The sequence below is a fragment of the Aspergillus caelatus genome (assembly GCF_009193585.1).
Source record: "Aspergillus caelatus strain CBS 763.97 unplaced genomic scaffold BDV27scaffold_12, whole genome shotgun sequence".
Lineage (NCBI taxonomy): Eukaryota > Fungi > Ascomycota > Eurotiomycetes > Eurotiales > Aspergillaceae > Aspergillus > Aspergillus caelatus.
Window position 1 is genome coordinate 242,251 of NW_022475275.1, and position 15,540 is coordinate 257,790.

At 49.3% G+C, this 15,540-nt stretch overlaps 4 protein-coding genes across 4 annotated transcripts; 1 reads left to right on the plus strand and 3 right to left on the minus strand.

The window, feature by feature from the left end:
* Nucleotides 1-28: 28 nt before the first annotated feature.
* BDV27DRAFT_153119 (putative HEAT repeat protein (DRIM)) lies at nucleotides 29-7,939 on the minus strand (the record flags this gene model as incomplete). Its single annotated transcript, XM_032071714.1, has 2 exons — nucleotides 29-6,530; nucleotides 6,585-7,939. 2 exons carry the CDS (start codon nucleotides 7,937-7,939, stop codon nucleotides 29-31), a joined length of 7,857 nt encoding a protein of 2,618 aa, XP_031932523.1.
* A 295-nt stretch (nucleotides 7,940-8,234) lies between these two features.
* Nucleotides 8,235-10,219, plus strand: BDV27DRAFT_165610 (CwfJ domain protein). Its single transcript, XM_032073979.1, has 2 exons — nucleotides 8,235-8,399; nucleotides 8,456-10,219. The coding sequence occupies exons 1-2, from the start codon at nucleotides 8,386-8,388 to the stop codon at nucleotides 10,077-10,079; spliced, it is 1,638 nt and encodes a 545-aa protein (XP_031932524.1). The 5' UTR covers nucleotides 8,235-8,385; the 3' UTR covers nucleotides 10,080-10,219.
* A 506-nt stretch (nucleotides 10,220-10,725) lies between these two features.
* Nucleotides 10,726-12,611, minus strand: BDV27DRAFT_9825 (uncharacterized protein). Its single transcript, XM_032078123.1, has 2 exons — nucleotides 12,217-12,611; nucleotides 10,726-12,160 (listed from the first exon to the last, which is right to left on the minus strand). The coding sequence occupies exons 1-2, from the start codon at nucleotides 12,333-12,335 to the stop codon at nucleotides 10,954-10,956; spliced, it is 1,326 nt and encodes a 441-aa protein (XP_031932525.1). The 5' UTR covers nucleotides 12,336-12,611; the 3' UTR covers nucleotides 10,726-10,953.
* Nucleotides 12,612-13,788: 1,177 nt separating this feature from the next.
* BDV27DRAFT_120997 (resistance to Congo red protein) lies at nucleotides 13,789-15,091 on the minus strand. The gene is made up of 3 exons (XM_032065254.1): nucleotides 14,728-15,091; nucleotides 14,536-14,652; nucleotides 13,789-14,462 (listed from the first exon to the last, which is right to left on the minus strand). Exons 1-3 carry the CDS (start codon nucleotides 14,754-14,756, stop codon nucleotides 14,168-14,170), a joined length of 441 nt encoding a protein of 146 aa, XP_031932526.1. The 5' UTR covers nucleotides 14,757-15,091; the 3' UTR covers nucleotides 13,789-14,167.
* Between the last annotated feature and the right edge of the window lie 449 nt (nucleotides 15,092-15,540).

Below are 15,540 nucleotides of genomic sequence, written 5' to 3' on the forward strand. Positions count from 1 at the left end.
ACATATACAATCATGAATTCCACGTCTCTTACCATCCTCGTCTCTTGCTGCGGTGTTCCATTCCTTTCTCCTTTCTCTTATCACGCTTGCGGTCGTTCCTCCGCTTCTTCTCGCGTCCAAACTTCTCAGGCTCCGTGACTGCCTCGATACGTCTCTTAACCCGACGGCCTTCACGTTTCTCCTTGATCTTCTCCTGGACGAGGGCCATTTGCTTCACAAACTCAGAGGTGCCCAGCTTCTTCTGGATGAGGTCCAATACTTCATGGCAGTTCGACACAAGGGCCTTGTACGATTCTCTGAAGACCGGATCAGAGGAGCGGGGTGGTGGGATGGATGAATCAGTCATATGCTGAAGAGGAATGAGGATGATAGGGATAGATGGTTGGATCTGCTCCGCGTCAAGGTGGCGACAAAGAGCTGCCAGAAGACCGATGGACGCGGTCTTGGGGATCAACGATTCTGCCCTAGTAGTAAGAAGCTCCCTACGCAGTACAGAAGACACCTGCTCGAAGATATATCGGATAGCGGGTTTCGATGAGTCGGCCGACTGCTCCTCCTTATTCTCGTCATCGGATTCTTCACTGTCGCTAGCATCTGATTCAACAGCCTGGTCCACCCTGCGAGAAAACTCGAGGCCATTCTGAGCGCAGCAACGCGTAATAAAAATGATATTGCGAACGGTTTGCGTCGCAAGCTCTTCGCTGACGGCCGGAGTTCTAAGACAGCGTACACTGGCACGGATCAGCTGCAGCATTGCGTCTCTGTCCAGGGCCAGTCCAGAAGCATTTTCCAAAGGCAATGAGCTGTAGCCATTAGTGGCATTCGACTTAGCCAAGTCCGCAAGCCAGGTTCCAATAAGATTAGAAGCAGATGTTTTGACCCAGGCATGCGGATAGAAGAGACATTCCCGAATAGCGGTCCAGTTCGTGGCACTTTCTTTGGCGAGCGCGATCGCGGGGACGCTCTTGCAGAGCTTTGCGTAGAGTTGGAGAGCGAAATAAAGCGTCTGCCAATTTTCAGTATCCTCAGCTTCTAGGACCGGCTGCATGATTGAAGGGAGAAGCTCTCTAACAAAGCGGGCTTCTTTTTCTTTCGTCGTCTCTTCCGCCTCAAAGTAAATCCGCATTGCGTGTAGTCCAGTGCCGGTCAAAAGCAAGTTGTCTGTTTGTTCCAGCCAAGAATGCAGAGGCACGAGGATGGTCTTCATCGTTTCATTGTCTGCCCTACTGTAGAATTGACTCAGCAAAGCTCCTGCGAGCTCTCTGCATTCTGCAGCATCATCATTCGCCATGACAATGACCACTGGCAAGAAGAATGTGCCGACTATGTCTTGAGCGAGTTCCTGTCCAGTCTTCGACAGCAGAGTATGGATGGCTTCCATGACCGATTGACGACCCTCCGAATGCTTGTATTCCAGGTTCTTGGCCAAAAAGGCTAGTTGTTTTGTCCATCGGTTCTTGGCCTGGGGGTACTCAATGAGGAAGTGAATGTAGACACCTCGCGCTAGATCACGCGCAGAGCGGGTCTGGTTGGTGACCATCATGGTGGCAATATGGTCAACTAACTCGTACATTTCAGTGACAACAAACTTCCTAGACATAACAGCCCTGATGAAGTTGAACGTGATGCCTTGACGGTCTGGCTCCTCGATGTCGGAAGTGAGGCGCTGCAGCAGATATGAAAGATGCCCGTCCCTGAGCTTTGTAGACTTTCTCTCCCGAAGCATGGCCGCAATCAACTTCAACGATGCCTGGGCAGCTTCAGTGTTTGTACTCGGCGCCTCCTTGATGATCTTGACAGCCTCAGTGAGATACACGTGAGAATTGTTATCAAGCTCAGCAAGAGGAAGCTTGATCATTGTAGACAGCAGTCGAAGGGCCGAGATCTTGACTTCTTCCTGCCCCTGGACTAGCGAATCGCCAATGATAGGAAGGAACCCAGCCACATTGCCTGGTGTGAGTAATGAGTCAAACTTGCTCAAGACCGAGCGAAGGACATCAAGGGCAAAACGAGTCAACTTGTAAGCGTAAGAAGAAGTGGTGCCTCGTTTCTCACCCCGCTTTGCTCCATGAAGCTTAATTAGAAAGTGTTCTTCGGAAGCAGATAAAGCTTTCTTTTCAGCCTGCACTGGCTCCTGATACGATTCCTTGATGATTTCATAACAAAACATCAGGATGTCGCGGTTCTCTACACCCGGGTTTCGCAAAAGACCAATACCGATTCTCCGCAAAAGCTCGTCAGCCTTCCTCACAATGGTGGAGGTAAGCTTCTCTTTGAGGAGCTTTTGCAAGGGTCTGATCAGATTCGACAGATTCCGAATGGTGGAATTCTTCGCTAAGAGTTCAATAGAGTCATAACTCTTGTTGCTCTTCACTTCCTTCATCTTGCTCACATATTCCTCTGCATCCTTCTCTTGACCAACAGTGCCGAAAGTATCGTCCATCACCACGGCGCTCAGGTCTGCCAGACAGTAATCCAGGTCCCCTTGCTTGAAGTCGTCCGTCGTAGCTACAAGCATAGAATGAACAGTGAAAGACAGAACGTGCAGCTGGTAACCCTTCGTGAGGGTAGTCCGGAGTTCCTTAAGTATGTAGCCGAAATACACAGGACCCAACAACAAGGCAATGTCGTTTAAAGTCTTCCTGGCAGTGTCTCTGGAATCTTGCGCGCGGCTCTTAAGAATGCTGCAAACGTCCAGAAGGACGGCTGGTAAGCGAATAGTCATGTCTTGCTCCGGCAACAACTTCAAAAGCTTGATGGTTGTCACCGAGGCTGGTAAACGCAAGCTCATCTGTGCTTCATCTTTATGGTGAACAAAGTTTGTCAGGAAGGGCGTAAAGTTCGTTGTCAGCTCGGACGCAACCTTGGAAGTAGAAGGAATCGTCCGAGCCAAAGTACACTGAGAAGGCACTGAAGTCTCAACTCCCTCCATTTGATCTTCGGTCGTCGCTTTGGGCACATTGATTTGATTCATTGCAGTGGTTAAGGCGTCAGACATCCTACCCAGAAGTCTCAAGATATTCTTTTCCATCTCTGGCTTACTCTGCATATAACCCTTGTACCTACGGAAGATGGCCCTGAACTGGTTCCAGTCAAGCCACTCCGCAAGTGCCCCAATGGTTGCAACTGCCTCTGCGATCAGGTTGTGAGCAGCCTCATCAGCCTCTTCATCGAACACAAAATGCTCATTAAGGGGAATGAAAATTGTGCTAATGTTCGAAGCCTGCAGTTTGCCCTTTGATGCCTCGGTGGCCAGACGTCGTAAAGCTCGCAGACGGCGATGCTGTTGTATATGGAGAACATTATTGAAAAAAGAGGCTTCATCGTCGTCATCGACAAGTAGATCATGCATATCCTGAACGTTAGGTCTGTCAGGATTCAGCTTGACGAAGTAACCTAACGCGGAGAGAAATTCTATCCGAACTAGTTCTGATTTTTGCCGGATACCACTCTGCAATGAAGGGAATAGAACATCCTTTACGAGAGGCTCAAATTCGTCCACATTGTTGTCAGTAGCGAGAGTAGCCCTTTCCATGAATCGTTTCAATCCAAACGAAGCGCTTGATCTGATGGCGAGCTCTTCGTCGTCTTTGACATGGTAGAGCATGTTGTAGAGAACCGGCCGCCATTGTCTAGCATTGAAATTCTCCCAGAGCCCGTCATTGATCTCTCTGAAAGCCTGCAAACGACGTTCAAAGTCAACTTCCAGCTTCTTTCGAGAGACTGAGTTCAGGTCTTCACAAAGAGCAGCAACCTTGACAAGCTCGGGGTCATGCTTGGCGAAGGCAGAGAAAACCCTAGATAAAACCTCTCGGTTCGCTTCATCCTTGAAATAATCGAACATGGAGGAAACTGCATCAAACACTTCCTCGAAAAGCTTCGAATCCTCCTTGGGATCGTAAAGAGGTAAAAAGTGCTCGAGGATGCGCAGAAGGCCAGATTTCGTCTTGGGGGACACGCGGTCCGGGGGCTGACGGAGAAGATATGTGGTTATGTTAACCAAGCTTGACGTTTCCTTGGACGATTCGACACATGGCGCTATTAGAGAAAGTGTCTGAACGCCAGATATCAAGACTGGTCTGGAAGGGCCTCGCTTCAGCAGGTTACCCAGGTGAGAAAGGATGTGGTCTAAATAAGGTGCTAGAACCACAGAACGAATTTCATCAGCAGGTATATCGCTCATTTGCTCCTGCTCTTTAAGTTCCTTCCCAGTGGCTAGTCCGACCAACGGCACTAGGATCTCATCCATAATAAACACCTTAACTTCATCACGAGTGGAGTCCACACCAAAACAGTCGACGACCTTCGTTAGAAGCGCTTCATTATGTTGGACGAGATAAAAGGACGATCTGGGGGCAGTAGCCCAGGTATGGAATAGTCTAAGAAGACCAGAAACACCTTGGGTTGTTTCTGTCGCAAAGTTTTCGAGTCTAGGGTTGATTGTTTCGTTGAAGATCACACGAACGAAGGGTGTCCAGTCTCGGTCCAGCGAGACAGAGAATATAAGGTCCAGGCACTTGATGCATGTAGACCGGATATTACGCAACACTGTCAATAGTTTCCCTTCTTGCGAGTCGACCACATTTTCTGTTTGCGACTTTTCCAATTCACGGCATGCTCGAACCAGGCAGTAAAGGACAACTCCCATAGACCGCTCTGCGTAAGGTTCCATCTTGCTCTGTAGTGATTCAAAGACCGTTTCAATCATCCTTAGTAGACCCATTTGCCTCCTTGGACTTGCCAGCTCTCGTGTGAACACTTCCTGGTCAATTTCACCATTTTGAATCAAGTGAACGTCGCCCAGAGGCCCGAATGAGATCTGGATGAAGAGCTGGAACTCGTTGTCAGGCAACTGGGCCAAGGTTCTTAGAACTGCTTTTCGTCGTCCTGCTTGCCCAGCCTGGCTTGAGCTCGCACCAGCCTTTGAGATCATCCGTCCATAGAGAAGTCGGAGAAGTACAGGGAGGAGTTCGTCCCTGTGTGCTTCTTCAATCATACTATCCTCCCCGCCAACGTGTACGAACGCCGAAAGCTCGTCCCTGAACCGCGATTCATCAAGAATATTCAAAAGGTTCTCCTTGTATGGCAAAATACCCTGGGATTTCCACGTGAAGAGAGCCTTGAGAGCAGCCTTCTGAATCTCAGAATTACCGTGACACAGCAATCCAAGCAGTGCATCGTGAACCTCGGAAGCCCTGAACAGGACACGGGGGTTTAAGTACTGACCGAAAAGACCAAGGAAGGCTAGTCGATCATGGAATCCCCAAGGAATGTAAGAGCTAGACTCAGAAGACTTCAGATCAGTCGTCGAAGGGATATCTTCCTCATCGCGTGTTGCCCAGGACAAGAACAAGGGAACAACCTGGCGCGACCGTTTTTCGGCGATGTTTGGCGCAGCATTAAGAACACGTAAAGCTTGAGTTCGAGGGGCAGCTGGGATAATCTCCGAGAACTGATGGTCTTTTTCGAGTCGCTGTGTTAACATGGAGATAGGTTCAGCGGCCTCAAAGTTCGTGGTGCCAACACTTTCTACCTTGGCTGCATTGAAGCACTGGTAATCTCCAGACACGAAAGAGTCCGTATTAGAATCATCTTCCGTGTCCTCGGCGGAGGCGGGGGAACCTCTCTCTTGAAGCCACTGGATAGCCAGATCCGAAACGATCTTCTCTCCATCTGCGTGCTCACTAATCGACTTCAAGGCTGCGGCAGAGTCATCCCACAACGGAGCCATCTTCTTTGAGAAAAGGCCGAACAGGAAATTTGGAATCAACCTAGACATCCATCTCCGCGAAGCCACCTGAGGATAAGATATAGCCATCTTACGTACGTGCATGGACAGCTCTCTGGCGGACTGTAGCGTAAGAGGGCTTTCTTCAATTTGAATGGCCAAAGATATAAGGGAAGTGTCATCGCCCGAAGCTTGAACAATTTCCCGTAGGATTTTAAGGGAGACCAGTCTCAACTCGTGGGAAGGCCCGGCAAGGTTGGTGATTAGCACATCCGCAAACTCACCGAGGGCAGGCTTGTTCAGGTCAAGTTCTTTGGAGCAAGCTGAGACGTAAGCCAAGATCGCCTCGAGGAAAACTGGGAGACGAGAATATGTGGAAGCGACGATGCTGATCTGGTCCCAGAGGGTTGAGTCGACTCCGCCGCAGATCGACGCCAGCTCCACATAAGCCTTGAAGCCCTGACCGACGAAAAACTTGGTCGACAGAGACGGTTCAGATTCATCAATCTTCAGTGCACGAGATACGTGATCATGGAGACTTTGAGTCATATCGGGGAGAAGAGAAGGTTCTGCGGACAAGGACAGGGCACTGGGGAGCTTTGAATATGCATTCAAAAGTGTTACCTCCGTATCCCCCGGGCGCTGAGTTTTCAAAGTCTTCTTGATTTTAGCTTTCCACGGTGCCGGACAAGAGATGTAGCCAGGCTTCGAAACTTCTGATGTGATGCAGCCGGCTTGATTTAATCGAAGCAAGATCAAGCAAAGTTCGTATTCCCGCTCCTTCCATGAAGTGTTGACAAACCTATCAAAGAATTAGTAACCAATAAGTAGAAGATATACAGCTTGGGGTTCTTACTTCTGGAAGTAAGGAAGTATCACGCTATGAAACCTCTCTGCGCCCCATTCCGAAAAAATGGCGCAAAATGACAGGAAGTAGTTCGAGAGAGGGTCGCTGGTCAAGGTTTCCATAATCGTTCGCATGAATGGCAGCATTTCATCCATAGGAGAAACTTGGAGGGCATATGCCACCGCGGTGAGAAGTTGAGGCGTCGCCTCGGCATACGCACCAGGCGCAGCGGCGGCGGTTTGTAGTAGAAGTAGCAAGGATTGGTGTACATGTTTCCAGTTCTTCACTCGCAAGCCCTTGCGAGTAGAAACACAGACGAAGATTAAGCGGCAGCATGCCATGGCGCGTCGCTTGTCAGCTTTCCTGCAACGAGCTTCAATATGCGACTTTATTGTGTCCACTATGGGCTCAAAAGTGTCGGGAGTTGTGTTATGGATGATGTTGGTCAGGATGCCGCTTGCAACATCCAATCCTAAGTTACTACGCAGGTCGTCATCCGTAGACATGTTTTCCAGAATAGCGCTGAAGATATCAGTGCCATTGGAATGGAGACCATACTTGACACCCTTTATGGCGTCAGAAAACATGGCCATGAGCCCTTCCTTATAGATCTCAACATTCTTATTGTCCACTGCCGTCTGATGCAAATCGTCGAGTAAGAATGAAATCGCACGCTGAAGAGGTGTGGTGTTCTTATAATAGACTAATCCTGCCTTGCGAATGAGAAATGACATTGACTCTGCGGCAAACCGTGCCACAAATGGCTTCTGTCGCTCTTTTCCGAGGTACGGGGTCATGATGCCTAGAAGCTGTCTTAAGTCCGGAACTAAGAGCCGGGAAAGAAATTTGAAGATCCATGCAAGACATGTAAAGCTCCATTCGACCACCTCAACCTCAGGGTGAGTAGCAGCGACGGAGGCCACGAGGGTCACCGAAGTAGCGAAATGCTTCTCAAACTTCGCACCAAGGTCCCTGGCAAACTGGGCAAGAAGACTGAGGAGCGGCTCCATGGACAGATGATCCCTCTTCTCAATAAATTCCACCAATAGATTCATTATCTTTTCCTCGTGGTACAGGATCTGAACCAAACTCTCACATAGCGGGTTAACTCGACGGGCAAACTGCACAAAATTGTCGGACAGGTTCATCTCGGTCCAGTGATCGAATGCGGATCGGAAATGTGACGAGTTGTCGTCTCCTTCATCTTCGCCAAAACTCGGCCGGCGCACACGGTGAATCGGATCGATCTTTAGCTTTGCGACACGCTGCGAAAACCCCTCGAACCGATAGTTCTTTGTCGTCTCTGTTCCTTTTTTCACTCGCTTCACGGGCTTTGCCCGTGAAGCTGACGACGCTGCGACCATCTTTGGGAGCGATGGCGATGAGACGAGGCAGCGCCGTTCGAATATGGTTGTATTCCAAGTATTGGAATATGTTGATAGTATGTATACCTCTTAGACAAAAAAATTCATCGGCGCCGCAGTAGCATTATTCCGTGCGGAGATTAGCGGCGCTTGCAGAGAATATCCTCTAGCCTGATAAGGCTAATCACAGTCACGTGGAGATTAAGCATGGTCCAAGCTCCTCAGACCGTTTTTGGCAAAAACTGTCGCATGTGCAGACGCGACGATAACGAGGCGGCATTGTATTATTTGAAGTCCATAGAGTAGCTTGCTTTATATAGCACTCGAATCTTCTATAAGCGTTGCGCTAGTTCAGCCTTGTCTTAAGTGACGGATTGACTGCTCAGAATACTATGGTCAGCTTGACTCTTGCATCATAGTACCGAAGCCGAACTACAAACTGAATAATGGCCTCCAAAATGTGAGTTTGGAAGCTTCGTCCTACATAAACCGCTCAATCCACTAACGCATACTCAGAATTGTTCTTGGTGGCGTGAACTGCCAGCTCCGAGAAGTATTCACGAAGCTGGCCAAACTTCATGTGAAGCAATCATTCTCATTTGCGATTGTTGTCGGCGACCTATTCGGCGACTGCTCGTCAGAGCAGGAGCTGGATGAGATCTCTGCGCTGTTCCAAGGGAGTATCAGCGTGCCACTCCCGACCTACTTCACCTTGGGTAGTCGGCCTCTTCCCACCAGGGTGATTGAAAGAATCGAGGCCAACGACGAAGTCTGTCCGAACCTCTATTTCCTGGGCAAACGCGGCACTCTAAAAACCTCTGAGGGCATCCGGCTCGTCGCTCTAGGCGGCAACCTGGACACAGAAAGCCAATCCTCCGACAAATATCACCCAAGCTACACAGAATCAGATGCCAGGGCGCTCTACGGTGCCCACAGCGCCGATATCCTCATCACGCATCAATGGCCGAAGGGGATCCGCACGCGCTCCCAAGTCCCGATCCCAGAGGAGGCAAGCAAGCCTGAAGAAGTGCAATGCATCGCAAACCTCTCCTCAACCCTGAAACCTCGCTACCACCTCTCATCAGCGCCCGAATTCTTCTACGAACGAGAACCCTTCTTCCACATGCCCCCAGAAGACAACCCGGACGCCAAACCATTAACCCGCTTCATCAGCCTCGCATCCTACAGCAACCCCTCCAAGCAAAAATGGATGTACGCATTCACGCTCGACCCCAAAGCCCCCCACCCATTAACAATCCCCAACGGCGCAACCGCCTCCCCGCTAGCCCCCGTCCAAACCAAACGCAAGCCCCTCTCCAGCCAAAAAGAATCCTACAGCCGCTTCGCCGTCGACGACGAGGGCAGCAATCGCCCTCGCAAGCGTGCCCGCGGCCCTCCGCCAGGCCCCGACCAGTGCTTCTTCTGTCTCTCCAATCCCAACATCGCAACCCACCTCATCACCTCCATCGGAAACGAATCCTACCTCACAACAGCCAAGGGCCCCCTCCCCACCTCGACGACCTTCCCAACCCTCGGCTTCCCAGGCCACATGCTCATCATCCCCTTCACCCACACCCCAACCCTCTCCAGCATCCCAGACGAGCAATCCCGCCTCGCAACCTACACTGAAATGCAGCGCTACCGCCAAGCCCTCCACTCCATGCTCAAATCCAAAACCAACGCCTCCCTCGGCGCCGTAACCTGGGAAGTCAGCCGCGGAAACGGCATCCACACTCACTGGCAATTCCTCCCCGTCCCCGGTGACCTAATCACGCGCGGCCTCGTAACCGCCGCGTTCAAAGTCGAGGCGGAGAACCTCAAATACCCCAAGTTCGAGTCTCCGTCGTCCAGCGATCCCAGCGCCGAACCGGGCGATTTCTTCCGCGTCTGGATCTGGGGTCCGAGCAAGGACTCTGATGCTGACGCCTCTTCGGGTGAGACCGAGAAAACGCTGCTCTTGCCTCTTGGTCCCGAGTTCAGGTTTGATCTCCAGTTTGGACGCAGGGTTATGGCGAAGTTGATGGAGCTTGAGGGGCGGATTAATTGGAAGAATGATGTGCAGTCGCAGGAGGAAGAGGAGGCTGATGCTACTGCTTTTAAGGATGCGTTTAAGGAGTTTGATTTTACGCTGGAGGAATGAGTGGGACCTAACGGGGTTTGAGTTGAATTTGTAATTTAGTTGTTTATAGACTCCTTTTTTGGTGTATTTGAAAAGTGTGGAGAGTGTTTGAGCGTATGTGTTGTACTGTATTGTTTGTATATTTCCTGAAACTCTCAAAGTCTAGTATTTTAGTATAGGGACAGAAATACAGGGGCAAAATGGAAGGTCGCTAGTCTAACAGCGATATATCTGAATGATCGGTCTATTGATACGGTACTTCACTTTACAATGTAACATAACTTAGTTAACTTAGTAACTTTGGCTTATCTAATATGACCAAATTGCGAACATGCATAGGCGTAGAATAGAACCATAGATATTGTGAAGCTATCCTTGTCATCCAAAGAACATAAAAGTTGAGTTTCCTGTCAACGTTCATCGAATAGAACATGTACATACAAACACATGAAGTGAAAAAGTCATAAAACGGTCTTTTCCAACGCCGGGCCAAGCAGAAGTGAAATGTAACAGCAGAAAAGAATAAAGGTCGAAAGAGAAGCCCACAATATCTCCAACTGATTGTTGTGATCAATGTACATTTCTGTGATCAACACTCATAATGTACGGCGACAGCGTTCAGCCGTTTGGCTCTGTACAGAAAGATAAAAATGTCAAAAAATAACCATAAAAACTCACGTCAAATGAATCAAACGCATCATATCCTAAAGAGAAAAAACGGTTGGTGATATTCCAGGTGTAAGCGCAATTTCCACACATTGTACAATGTCACCAACCATATAGATTTTACGTAGAAGAGAATATAAAGCAAACCGGCCTTGACGTAGACACGCAGACGTCAATGTGCTGCCGTGGTTAAATCAAGGAAATATCTCAACTCTATCATTTGCAATGCTTATACATCCCTGAAAGAATTGGGAACGGGCTTCCGCCCACTTTGTAGCAAGGTCGGGGGCCTGCCCGAGTCTTGTACTGTTTCGTGAGGAGCGGGACTTGATGTGAATGGTGGAGGGGGTGACGAAGGAATGGAAGGAGACATATCCCTATAAACCGGTTCGGTGTTGAACGAAGGAGGCATTGCCCTGTAAGTGGGCTCAGATCCAGGTGGAGGCATTGCCTGGTACGCGGTCTCATGGCTTGGAAGAGGCATCGCGTGGTAAGCCGCCTCTTGGCTAGGCGGAGACATCGCCCTATAGACAGGCTCGTGGCTGGGGGGAGACATTGTCCTGTAGGGTGGGTTTGCGTTTGCAGGTGTCAATGCTCTGTAGGGAGGGGCTACGTTCGCAGGCGACATCGTCCTGTTGATAGGTGATTGGTTAATGGCAGGGGAAGGTTGCCGATAAGGTATCGGACGAGCGCCATCCGTGGATAGTGCCATCCCAGGTGTTTGAGTGATGGCTGGAGATGGGTGACGATAGGGTGCGGGAGTGGCCTCGGCAGACGGTGAAACGGCCGTGCCAATTGGCATATAATGCGGTTGGGATCCATAGGCCTGAGAATAATCACCATAGGGTTGTTCGTATGGCGAGATCGGAGACGGCCCGCCGGGGGAACGAGCGTGATACGCGCTCTGGTCATCAGGGTAAAAGCTGGAAGAAGTAACAGCTGTGCCTGTCCTGATAGGCGGTGGCCCCATGTAACCGGCTCCGTTTGGTCGCGGTGCAGATGGCATTCGACGCGGTCTTTGGTTTGCAAGGTTCAAAGGTTCCATCTCCATTGCATCTTGGTGGTGATCAGTCTCTTCGACCCTCTTGGTTACGGCACTATCCCACGTGGGCATTGCGGGCAATGCATCTTCATTGCCCTTTGAGACTGCAGGGCTCGGGGGCGTGTCAAACCGTGCGACCTGCGCTCCACGATAGGTAGGTAGAGATGGGGGCGGGGGTGGCTGATAAGGATTGTTTGCCGGCATCGGTGGAGGTTGATTGTAAGGGTCATCCAAGTATTTTGGTTCCTTCTTTCGGCGAGGAGACGGACAGCAGCATGAACAGCATCCACAGCATTTGCAACATTGGATGCCGCAACACAGGCAGTTTATAATGCACGCCAGAATAGAGATAACAATGACCGCACCGACAATGATCGCAACGATGACGGGCCATCTGCAGCGTCCGAGTCAGCTATGGAATTACTAGAAGAAAACAATAGATCAACGTACTTGCAATACGATTTGGCCATGCAATTATCCCAACTAGATAATGTTTCCGGGGCGGATTTGAGATCGCTCACAAAGTCCCGCGGCCATATCGGGAATGGCGTTGTATCCACCGGACTCATTTTGGTGGAATATGAATCCTAAGATTGGGTTATCCGACCCCACACGGTCAATAGTACGGGCTATATGCGATGGTTCTTTATCCAGATATCACTCTGTTAAGGCACAAGTACACGGTATGCGACGCAGACTTGAGTGTAAAACATGTGCTGCTTGCGCAACGAAGTGGAACTAAGGTCAGAATGGGAGGTTTAGATGGTCACGGTCGCATAAGTCACCGATCAACGACTGCCCACGGGACTCGATTTTTAGTTTCTTTTCGCTGAGTACGATTCCCTCTTGCATCGGCAATCAAGAGTAAATGAGTGGTCCGGTTTGTGACGTTGGTGATATGTTGAAAGAATGCAGGCTTTAACCTTGGTAACGCGGGAATTCGAGGTACGAGATACTAATTCTTCTTAGAAGCAGAGAAAGTCGCAATACAACGTCAACAAAAAAGGAAGGATTGGAAGAAATCAATATTTCTTAAGGAAAGTGCTTGGTAGTTGGTGATATCAATGCACCGCCTCCAGGAGGTCGCCACAACCAACAGAGGGAGAGAGAGGGAGGGAGAGACTAGGTGACAATAATTCGAATGAAAGATACGTGGGCGGAGAAGGAAAGACGAGGTTCAGTCGCCCGCGAGAACAAGGTTGAAAGGGAGGATGGAAAGGAAGGAAAGGGAGGGGGAGATGAAAAAGTTGAACAAGGGGAGAAAGAAAGAACAATTATTTTTTTCCCACAGGGATCAGCGCATGGAAGAGAGCCAAAACGCTCATCACAATTGCCTGGGATGGAGAAGAGGTTCGGTGGGTAGCCGATCCATTAAAAAGTAATCTCGGTGGTTGAGGAACTCAGGTACGGGAAGTATCCATTAATACACTTACACTTACACTTACAACTTAACTAGTACAGTTCACCTCCTCACATTGTAATCTAAAACTAGGTACATACAGGTACTCTGCCTTCTTTTCCCTCTCCCACCCTCATGGCTGTTGATCTACTACTTAGTAGTACTTCTCGTCCACAATCATTGGCAGTCGCAGTGTCCACTTGGCTCGTCTAAATGGTACGCCAGTACGAATAAAGGTACCGAGTACGGCATTCTTGACCTTGATATGGAAACCTATACGGGAGGTAGCAGACATTCGTGGGTCAATGCGATAGTCGTTAAATGTCGTTGAATGAGGTTAAATTACTTTATTAGAAAAAAATATTTCGGTGCCCCATACTTTTTTTCATGCACAGTGAGCCAGTTCGGCCCCCCAAAGTCAAAGAACCGAAGCCAAAGAATTCTACGTTCCTTCACGGGCCAATGGTTCCGCAGGAAATTAGTTCCTCTTTTTTTTAGCGTCTTCTCCGCCAGTGCAATTACGAGTCGCGCACAAGGCTCCAGAGATCCCCTTCCCAGTACTTACTAAGGAGTAGTAGTAGCGAAACAATTATTATCTTCATGTCTACTGAGAGTCATAGTAAAGTACACCGCCGACGCCTTGCTAGCTCTTCAGAATGCTTTGGAATGTTGAAAACGAGCCAGATTCGAAAAGGAAATGCATGCACCTCGTACTGCAAGCCTTAACTTTGAAGTAATTAAAATCGTAATTGCCCGGATGGTCATTATAATAATAAAAAGAGATTATCCACGTATGCTAACAAACACAAAGGAGTTCATAGACCCATCAAACATGCTCTCGGCTGCATCCTCCTTGCTGGGTATTGACAAAGAAGCAGGGGTGCAGGAGATTCAAAAAGATGACACCAACGCCTGTGATAACAGAATCCGAATCATGCGATCATTTCGAGTTTTGGATTAAGATCTCGTTCAACGACTAAACGGTCTCGAGAAAAAAAAAATTTATACTTTGCTGGCATTTGGTGGTGGAGGGCCCGGTGGTGGCTGGTAGGTCCGGTCGACTCCGTTATGATACGCATTCGGCGGTGACTGCAACTCGATGCCCGTTTGCTGTCCTCCAAAGTAGCCGTAGGCTTGCGGTTGGGGTGTATACTGAGGCGGCGGCTGGTGCTGATAATGAGGGTCTGCATAGTAAGGATGTTGATGTTGTTGTCCGTAGGGAGGCGGGCCAGCAAGCCATGCTGTGCCCGGATGAGGTTGAAGGCCGCGAGTGCGACGGCGGCGAGCGTTATAGCATCTAGCAGGACGTTAGCTTCATGCAACTGGCTCGGATTGAGGTCCTCCGCCAAGGACGGGAGTGAGGGACTTACGCAAAAAGAAAGAATATGATAAAAGCACAGCCAACAATGACGGCAAACGCTACCCAACGACCCCAGTCATACCAGCTACTCGGCCTACAGACCCAATCGCCCCAGGTATTATATCCACTACGAAGACACTGTTAGTTTCGTTTCATTCCATTGACCACATTACTGTCATGAATGTTGGGCTATGTAACTCACCACTCTCGGCGGGCGTGAATGACACCCATCGTGGCTGAAAGGCCTCTTTATCCGAGGCCGACTGTAGAGCGGAGAATGACGTCGATCTCAGAGATGAGAGCTTCTGGTGCTGAGGAACCAGCAGAGTAAATGGGTAATAACAAGCTCAGCGATCTTCCTGGAATGAGAACACAAAGGTCAAAGAGCTTTTCGATCCGAAGGAAAGAATTAATCGAGGGACCAATGTAAGGGGAGAAAAGGAAGTGAAGTTCTTGTACGTCTGAAGGCAGCAACGAAACCGCAGCAGGAATGGCGCGGGTAAATTATGGAGACAATGAATGGACCTTTTGGTCCTTACTCGGAGTGTGGCTGGTGCTTGGCGACCTTACGCCGCCCGGTCTGTTTATTTCTTGGGTTACTTTTCCGGTGGGTAACAGTAGGATTTGGTAAGGATGCGCAATAGGGCTGGGAATCGAAGAACACGGGGGCTAATTAGATAATAATAATAATAATACCCTAGTTAATAATAAATATAAAAAGAAAAGGGGAGTTCTTTAACACCCGGTGGAGTAATGTTCAATTTCTTCGTATATAGGGTGTTTTATACTGAACCCATTCAACGTACATAACCTCTCACAATTATCTCTAATACTTCACCGCATACGTAACTACGGGGGCATTCCGAGTGGCAAGCGAAGACGGCCGATATTATAGCTCGCCTCGGTACTGGATATATAATCATGGTCTAAGCCACCAAACACCTGACTTGATTGTTTTCCTCCGCGTGAAACTAAAGAAGTTCGATGGTTTATGATTTGCTGTCTGGCTTTGCCC

Bases quoted from the DNA above. Each gene is read 5' to 3' on its own strand.
- BDV27DRAFT_9825 (XM_032078123.1), bottom strand. From the start codon at position 12,335: ATGAGTCCGGTGGATACAACGCCATTCCCGATATGGCCGCGGGACTTT. The intron at 12,161-12,216 runs GTACGTTGATCT...CGGACGCTGCAG, and splicing joins ATGGCCAAATCGTATTGCAA to ATGGCCCGTCATCGTTGCGA.
- BDV27DRAFT_120997 (XM_032065254.1), bottom strand. From the start codon at position 14,756: ATGGGTGTCATTCACGCCCGCCGAGAGTG. The intron at 14,653-14,727 runs GTGAGTTACATA...GTGTCTTCGTAG, and splicing joins ATTCACGCCCGCCGAGAGTG to TGGATATAATACCTGGGGCG. The intron at 14,463-14,535 runs GTAAGTCCCTCA...ACGTCCTGCTAG, and splicing joins ATCATATTCTTTCTTTTTGC to ATGCTATAACGCTCGCCGCC.